At 35.0% G+C, this 9,548-nt stretch overlaps 1 protein-coding gene across 1 annotated transcript; it reads left to right on the top strand.

The window, feature by feature from the left end:
* The first annotated feature begins 864 nt into the window (after positions 1–864).
* LOC128170964 (uncharacterized) lies at positions 865–1,986 on the top strand. Its single transcript, XM_052836731.1, has 4 exons — positions 865–933; positions 1,165–1,268; positions 1,488–1,654; positions 1,964–1,986. Exons 1-4 carry the CDS (start codon positions 865–867, stop codon positions 1,984–1,986), a joined length of 363 nt encoding a protein of 120 aa, XP_052692691.1.
* Positions 1,987–9,548: the final 7,562 nt, after the last annotated feature.

Genomic DNA, 9,548 nt, shown 5'->3' with positions numbered 1-9,548 from the left:
ATTGTTTTAAAACCTCTATTGGCGTGTTTAAGGATGTTTGAAATGTGGCAGAGTCCTCTGTTAGTCCGCTGACAACGTGATCTATCATCATGCAGTCAATTGAATCTGTGTCCAGGACAGTATTAATCAAGTTGCCAACTGTATCCTCTTCCTTAGCTTCACGAATTGTGTTAAATGTGTATTTGTTTTCGATGCATCGAAAGTTTAACTTAAAAAATGATTGCACATGTCCAGTGCTGGCAGCAGCCATTTTGACCTTTTGGTACACATAAAAATGTTACGTAATTATTGATGCTGCTTTTGATCGGAGGAACTCGGACCTTTTCCTTCACAACGTTTTTAATGATCGGAAACACCTCTGTCGATTTTCTTAAACGTGATATGCATTAAAATACGATATTTTTGTTCTTACATAGAAAAAAAATTCAAATCGGCGGAAAAAATAAAAATAAATTAGGTCTTTTATTTTTTTTCCCATTTTTTAAAAAACACAGTCGGCGGGTTTGTAAATCGAAATTTCAAAAAATGCTGGCCTTATAGGTGTATTGGCAAGTCCACATTTCTCGTTAAGCTCTTGAATGTCCTGCCTTATTTTCTTCATGCTGTTTTTGCTCACATGAGTGATGATTTTGCCTACTTTGTTGCAGGTCTGATGAATGTTGGTGGCTGATGCTGGTTTGATGTTTGCGCAAAGAAGCATACCACGCATGCCCTCTGTTGTAAGGCTGGTACCCAAGTGGCCGACAGCCATGGCAACATTAAACTGTGCGGCTCTCCGTCCCCTTCCTGATCGACTGACTTCCTCGTACAGCTTTTCACGGTGACTGGTGTAATGGCACTTCTTACATCGAATGGAAAGGATCCATGCCAGGCCTCTCTTTTCCTCCCCATGCTGGTTCCAGTGCAGTGAACCGTCACAGTCCAGGAATTTCTGTGAGTGCTCTTTAAATGCCTGGTTCCATAGTTTAGCAGTTTTTAACCGGGTTTTCCAAAGGAAAAATCCGGTTATTAAAATGGTGAAAATGGCGGGCGGGTGGGATTATTAAGATTATTGGGTCCCAAAGTCAGATTTATACAGTCTTTTAACAAGCACATGTCTTCTTCTGTCATGCTTAATTCAAAGTCACGAGGCAACACTGAAGAGTTCCACTTGTTGTTTTTCAGTCCGCGACAGGAGAAGGAATGAAGTTGGCAGGACTTTCCGCACTGTCCTTGGTGGCAGCTGATGATGGAACGGACAGCAGTTTACATGGCCCGTTTCATCAAAGGTAAGTCACTGGAGTAGTGTTTGTAGCAGTTTTCGTACTCGGTCCTGCATCTAAGCTTCAGGTCCAGGGCAAAACTCCTCTGCATGGATTCTCTCTTAGCTTTTGTTCTTCAAGGAAAGATGTGACTGCTGAATGGAGCCTTAGCAGTCTCTTTTCTCTGAGATTCAAAGAAGTGGTGCAGGTCTTTAAGGTTTTCAATCATATGCCCTTGCTTTTCAGATGCATTGGAAGCAGCAGCACTATCTCCATCACTGGTGAAATGGGAAATGATGAGTGGACAGTCATCACTTTGCAGCTCACTGATGCATTTCGCAGCCCATCTCTTTTTGTCTTTAATGGTGGTCTCTGGAGGAATGGTTGCAGTGCAGCCTTCATGTCCGGGGCAGGTAAATTCCTTTCCCTTGGCTCTAAGATGGGTGCCTTTCTTGCACAGTTTATTGCCACAAAACACTGCCACAACATTGTTCTTCTTGGTAACATTTTCACTTAATGTGTAATATGTAACTTGTGTGGCAGCTTGGAATGGTGTTTTCCCTATTGCACTGAAGGTGGCATTGTTATACTGGGCATCTCCTTCCGCTCTTATAGGTGTATTGGCAAGTCCACATTTCTCGTTAAGCTCTTGAATGTCCTGCCTTATTTTCTTCATGCTGTTTTTGCTCACATGAGTGATGATTTTGCCTACTTTGTTGCAGGTCTGATGAATGTTGGTGGCTGATGCTGGTTTGATGTTTGCGCAAAGAAGCATACCACGCATGCCCTCTGTTGTAAGGCTGGTACCCAAGTGGCCGACAGCCATGGCAACATTAAACTGTGCGGCTCTCCGTCCCCTTCCTGATCGACTGACTTCCTCGTACAGCTTTTCACGGTGACTGGTGTAATGGCACTTCTTACATCGAATGGAAAGGATCCATGCCAGGCTTCTCTTTTCCTCCCCATGCTGGTTCCAGTCCAGTGAACTGTCACAGTCTGGGAATTTCTGTGAGTGCTCTTTAAATGCATGGTTCCATAGTTTAGCAGTTTTTTCTTGATGGAGCACTTTGAAAAGTCTGGAATTGGGATTCGGTGACTCTGCATCCATGTAGGAGTCTACCAGCTGCCCTTCACTTGACCCGGGTCGCAAAATCTTCATTTGACTGCCTCTACGCTCAGCATAGCTTATTGTGAATATTCCATCCTTCTGCTGCTGTACGACGTCCTGAAACTCTTCTTTACTCAGCCTTCTTATAGGACATAGACACTGTACTGTGCTGGTGGTCCCTGTCCTTTTCTGGCCCTTGTTGAGAGGAATGTTTTCTTTTTTGTACTGATGTTGATGCAGCCACTTTGGTCCTTTCTTTCTTATGATTTATATTGAACTGTACACTTGTAGACTTTTTCTTATAAAATGATGTTGTGTGTGGTGCAAATTTTTAAGTATATATATTGTATACTATCATCATTTTAGAGCCGCAATGTCGTCTAAGAGGAACCCCATCTTTAATGACTGATTGAAAAGCCTGATCACCCCCCATTGCTTAAGAACGTCTTATCTATATCACTAGCCATTAATCAGTGACCACCGTTATCAAAGCTCCAAGGTACATTATTTAAGACTCTTCTGGCACCATTTTTTTTAGTCTCTGACTTAATTTGTCTTAGAATTAAAATTAACAACTTTTTGCTAATTAATTCCAATATTTAAGTCATTTTCCTTTTTTTTAGCTAATTAATGTCTATTAATTAGAGATTAATTTTTTTTAAAGCACATACACATAAACTCTAACATTTCAGGTTTCATTTCATTCCAAGCTCTTTTCTCAATATCTCACTAATTAAATTTTATTGAGTTTTGAAAAGATGAACTGTAGATGAATTTTAACAGAAATTTACTCCAGAATTCAGCAATCTGTTAAGAAGAGTTATATCCTACTTTTTAAGCCCTTAGGGTCAAAAGTAGATTTTCATACACTAGCATATAGGAGATAGATACCTACTAGACATTTTCTGCAAATTTCATTAAATTTCATAAACTTTAAGTTGTCTTAAAGGTCTTACGCAAGAAAATAGCCAATTGTAGTTCCATATACATGTTTCTTTTCTTTCTTCCTTTTTTGGCACCTTATTTAGGGCCTATAGTATTGATTTTGGACTCAGTGGCGAGGAGAATTATTGGAATTGTCACACTAATTTCAATGGAATTTTTTTTTTTAGATGCGCATGATGCAACTTCCTGGATGGTGCTGAGCCTGTTTGTCAACATGTGGAACCCACGTGTACTTAGGGGTAGGTATGTTTACTCTCAATTATCTCTCTTAGAAACCGCATAAGGCGTTATTTTTCTGATCTAAAATTTTTCTTGAAGCATTTAACTAAAATTTCTCGTTCATGAATTATATGCTGAAAGTATAGTTAATTAATTTACTGAATTAAAGCTATATAGTAACATATAGTGAAATTAATTCCTTGTGTGAGACATTAATGATCTTCACGTTTAACCTGATAATGGCAGAATTTGAGGAAGAACACGTACAAATCAAGATATACTTGACGGATGTTGGGTTGTAAAATCATCGCTGCATCATTTATAGAATGTATAAAAATGACCAGCTAAATTTTTTAACAAAAATTATGTACTTTAATGATCTATAGATTCTCTGTCTTGTTAATATTGTTTTCATTACTGAACACCCTAGCCGATCGCTGTGAACATTTCAACCAGAGATCAAATCACATGGAAAATAGTTGGTTCAATTGAAATACAACTCTGTTTTAAGTAAATATAAAAGCTAACGTAAATTAATTTCTCTCTATAAAAAAATGATGCATTAAAACACAAATTATATTACATACAAGTTAAATAAATAAATACGCAGATACAAATTCGCGTACAATTTGTTAACATTGTTTTCATTACCTCACACCTTAGTCGATTGCCAAGTAAATTTCAGCCTGCAGATCAAATCACACGGAAAAAAGCAGACTCAATTAAATCAATTGTTTTAAGTAAATATAAATTATATCATAAATTCTTTTGTTTCTGTAAAAATGCATAAAAAAAGAATTATATTACAAGACTATTGGTTGCTTATGTCAAGTCAACCTTTAAGAGTTTTGCCTTAAGGTAAGGTTTGCGGTTACAGGGAGACAACTCACACATTTTCATTGTGACGTAACACCAACTACCCTTAATTTCAGTTATGACGTCAAAAATTATATGACGTCATAATTGATTTCAGTTTTTAGCTCACCGAGACGAAGTCAAGGAGAGCTTATGCTATACCCTCGGCGTCGGCGTCGGCGGTGGCGTCGGCGTCCGGGCCTGGTTAAAGTTTTTGTTGCAGGTCCTGTATCTAAGCTATTATTTGTCCTATCTTCACCAAACTTGCATGGATGATGCATCTGGACCTACTTATGGACTTGAAAGATGCTGAATCTGGGTCCTAAATTTCAGATGCTGGAGGAGGTTAAGGTTGTTGGACCAGGTTAAAGTTTTTGTTGCAGGTGCCCTTTGATAGCAATATCTTAGTTACTGCTGGTCGGTACTTCACCAAACTTGCATGGATGGTGAATCGCAGAGGTAGCTTCAGATGCAGAGCTTGATCTCCATTATCAAGGATGCTAAAAAAGAAATCTTAGTTATTACAGGTCCTAACTTCACCAAACTTTAATGGATGGTGTGTCTTATGATACAGATGCACCTGACAGGCATGGATGCTGAATCTGAGCCATAGGTTGCGGATGCTGGAGGAAGTTAAGGTTTTAATTGCTAGTGCCCTCTGATGATGATATCTTAGTTATTACTGGTCCAAACTTCACCAAACTTGCATGGATGATGCGTCTTATGATACCAATGCACCTGATTGGCTTGAATGCTGAATCTGAGCCATAGGTTTCGGATGCTGGATGAGGTTTAGTTTTTTGGAACAGGTCACATGTTTTATAGATGATAGCTTGCATAGTTGATTTAACTTTATTATAAATTAAATGCAGAGGTTGCTTCAAATGCAGAGCCTGATCTCCATTATCAAGGATGCTAAAGAAATCTCCTACCTCACTCAAACCAGCTCGATAGATAGATGTGTTTGTTGATAAATGATATAACATGATTCCTATGATATAGTATTGTATGATATGAAACAATATTGTTTGATATGATACAATATGATATCTTATGTTATATTATAAAAAGTTATACGATAAGATATGATATTGTATCAATTTTTTTGATATTTTATATGATATTGTATCATAATATTGTTATGTATAGTATTGTATATTATGATACAATATTGTATAATATTATATTGTATTTTTAATTTATTATTTTATCACATGATACAATTACATAAGATATTGCAAAATATTATGTTGTATCCTATGATAAAATATTGTATATTCAATAATATTGTATCATACAATATTGTATGATATGATATTGGTTTCAGTAATATAGAATTATATCACATGAAATTGTATAATATGATATTGTAATATTATATAGTATCATACGATATTGTATGATATGATATTGGTTTATATGATATATTATCATATCACATGAAATTGTATTATATGATATTGTAATATATATTATTGTGTCATATGATACAATATGTATAATATAATAATGTATTTTTAAATTATAATATTTTACTTTATCACATAATATTGTATCATTTGATAAGATACAATGTTGGAATCAAATTATATTGTATTATATGATATAATATCATATAATGTATCAAATATGTTTCAGTGTCATTCAATACAATATCGTACTATATTATACAATATAATATCATGTTTCAATGTTATGTTGTATTATGTAATATGATATTGTAATATAATACTATATTGTATTATATTTTATGATATTGTATTATGTGATCAAATACAATAAGGTATAACACAATACAATGTCATATCATACGTTACAATATCATATCTCATTATTGTTTATTACGGTATTTTATTGTATTATATGATATATATTATAAATATGACATTATGCAATATTTCATTTTATATCATTGTATTGATTAACATATGAACATATGATTATCATAAAAAATTTTATCAGATGATATACGATATTTTGTCAAAACAGAATCCATGAATATCCAAGATCATAAAGTATGATTTTCATATAAAATGATAAAGGTGGTCTTATGAAGGTGATGTCTCATAAGGGTGATACTCCGTCTCGGTGAGCTTAGTAATCTATGATTACTTATGTTTTTTATTTCGCGGTTTTTTTTAGTTTCAATGAAAAAATAAGAGGACACAAGCATTTTATCAATTTCCACGAAAACGAAATCCGCATCATATGGTTTTGAATAGTGTTTTAGAAACATCAGATTACACATATTCTAAGATACGTTTTTCCTGAAATCGGTGGACTTGGAAAGGTTTCAAATAAGATGTTTTCGTTTACATAATAGTAGTCCAAAATTAAGACTTTTGTTGCATTTTAGTCTATTTTTAGATAGTTCATCAGAAATTAATAAAAATGAATCATGATATTAATAGTGATATTATTTTTGAACATTTTAAGCATAAATAACCCACATAATAGTCACATATAAAATGTACATATTTTTACGAAATTGTTTACATTTCATCAAAATGAAAATTGGAAATCATGAACTTTGACCTTTTGTAGTTATAAAACAGGACGAGCAAAATTCATTTGAATTTCATGAGAAAAAAGACTTTAGTATAGTGAACCAAATGGTATGTAACTTTGGTACAACCTCTAAAAAATGCAAGCCGCAAACCTTACCTTAATCCTATCTATGCCTGCTGCTTTTCCTGATGTCAAGGATTTGATGGTTACTGTTATTTTTTTCTTTTGTTGGAGGATCAGTATTGAGGTCAGTCAAATAAAGTGGCTCACTCAGGCTTAGATCTAAAAGTCTTGCACAAGGAAATAGCCAATCAAACTGAACTTAGTCAATTGTATTTTTTTCATAAATAGAGGCAATTTCTTTTCTTTCTTCCTTTTTTGGCACCTTATTTTAGGCCTACAATATTTAATTTGGACTCATTTGTTAGGAAAATTATTACTTAATGGAATTGTCACACTGAATTAGGCCAAAGAAAAAAAATATGTGTGTTTCCGGTTTCCCGACCGACCCTATTTTTTATGTACCGACCCTAACACTTTTTATTCCAAATCCAGATTATCAACCGTAATTGGTTTAAACAATACAGTCTTTACAAATCAGAGTTTAAAGAACGCTTGTAACAATTCAATAGAAAACACCACTTATCAAAGCGTTTTAAAGATTTCTAAGTGCAGATTGACAGCATGGATGAAAGTTATCCTTGGTTATTTTAGCTAAATTATCAAAACAATAGATAGTTTTTAGGGCAGTGATGTGTTCAAAATTAATATAAAGATGTACATGAAAAAAGCAGAGGCAAAGTTTTTTTTAGCTCACCTGAGCCAAAGGCCCAAGTGAGCTTTTCTGATCACAATTTGTCCGTTGTCTGTCGTCGGCGTTGTCGGCGTCGTCGTCGTTAACTTTTCACATTTTCATCTTATTCTCAAGAACCACTGGGCAGATTTCAACCAAATTTGTCACAAAGCACCACTAGGTGAAGGGGATTTAAGTTTGTTCAAATGAAGGGCCACGCCCTCTTTAAAGGGGAGATAATTGAGAATTATTGAAAATTTGTTGGTATTTTTCAAAAATCTTCTTCTCAAAAACTATTTTGCCTGAAAAGCTTTAACTTGTGTGGAGGCATCCTCGAGTAGTGTAGATTCAAGTTTGTTCAAATCATGGTCCCCGGAGGTAGGGAGGGGCCACAAGAGGGAGATCAAGTTTTACATAGGAATATATAGAGAAAATCTTTAAAAATCTTCTTCTCAAAAACTATCAGGCCTGAAAAGCTCAAATTGAAATGGACGCATCCTCAGGTAGTGTAGGTTTGTTCAAATAATGGTCTCCAGGGGCAGGGTGGGGCCACAATGGGGGATCAAGTTTTACATAGGAATATATAGAGAAAATCTTTAAAAATATTCTTCTCAAAAACTATTAGGCCAGAAAAGCTCAAATTACTCTCTCTCTCAGCTTTGTTCTTCGATCGTGTTCTTGGTGTTTTTGGTTAACCATTTCTGTATTTACAAGTTTTTTCAGCAGTTTGTTAGTAGGCCTGTTTGATATTCTTCCATTGATTTTCTTCTTGCTCGAGGTTTTCTAGTACTCTAAATTTGTTTCTCAGTTCAATACAGAATTTTCTTTAAACATATATCAGGCTTGTTTAGACAGTTGGTATTGATGACCTCTCTCTTTGACTTGTTGTTTTCCTTCTGGTAAAGTCTTTCACCACTCTTGCTCCTATAGGCCTTTCTCTGGTATTCCACCCTCTACTTTTCCAGTATATATTTGGAACTCATGGCAATAGCTGTTTTGATACCAAATTTTGTGGGTTTGGCAGGTAGGTATTGCCTGAATATCATGGCCTGGAGCTCTTCGTAGGGGATTTTGAGACACATCATTGCAGCGAAAGTGCTTACTGATGTGTTCAAATCTGGATCTAGTCATAATTTCAGAGATGGATGGATTTCAAAATGGCCACATATATCCATGCTATGGAATAATTTGGAATTTTGATCACGGAAATGTACATATAAATTCCCAAGAATGCCTTCATTTCCTCAAGTTTTACATCTTTCCACTGATGGTTGGGATTGGTTTCTATGACTCTTGCGGCATATGCATTGGTTTCTCTCACCAAAATTTCAAACAATTTTTAAGGCCTCGAGCTATTGCTCGGCAGCCTTCTAGCGATCTTCTGGATTGGCAATCATCCAAAAATTAATGCTCTGCACCGCCTTTAAAATGCGCACAAGAAATAAGTTCCTTTAAGTATTAAACGTATTACAAGATTTTTATTCCATTTATTCAACTAAATTGTGTACAAAAAACCCATCTTTGCCTCCCTGGTTATTAACAACTCATTGCATAAGTATTTGCTGAAACTAAAAAATAGCGGGTGAATACAATAAGGTAACATTTACTAAAAAATCATTAAATTTATCGCTTACATTTTAATTGGAGACCGTGCCCGATAGAAATAAAATTTGATATGTAAATTTACTTTTTATCTGGAACGGTCTCCAAAATAAATGTAAGCGATAAACTTATCCAGTGATTTTGTTGCAATAAGAAAACACGATAATGCAGTTGGTTTGGTCGAGCATTTTAGATAGCACATGTTGTGGATTTGTTTGTAAACAATCATACCATAGGTAATCTTGTTTAAAACGGGAATTGATATAAATAAAAGTAT

This window comes from Crassostrea angulata, chromosome 2 (genome assembly GCF_025612915.1).
Source record: "Crassostrea angulata isolate pt1a10 chromosome 2, ASM2561291v2, whole genome shotgun sequence".
Taxonomy (NCBI): domain Eukaryota; kingdom Metazoa; phylum Mollusca; class Bivalvia; order Ostreida; family Ostreidae; genus Magallana; species Magallana angulata.
Note: the sequence above shows the minus strand (reverse complement) of the source record. Positions and strands in the feature narration are given on the sequence as shown.

Bases quoted from the DNA above. Each gene is read 5' to 3' on its own strand.
- LOC128170964 (XM_052836731.1), top strand. From the start codon at position 865: ATGCCAGGCCTCTCTTTTCCTCCCCATGCTGGTTCCAGTGCAGTGAAC. The intron at 934-1,164 runs GTGAGTGCTCTT...GTTGTTTTTCAG, and splicing joins GTCACAGTCCAGGAATTTCT to TCCGCGACAGGAGAAGGAAT. The intron at 1,269-1,487 runs GTAAGTCACTGG...CTTGCTTTTCAG, and splicing joins CATGGCCCGTTTCATCAAAG to ATGCATTGGAAGCAGCAGCA.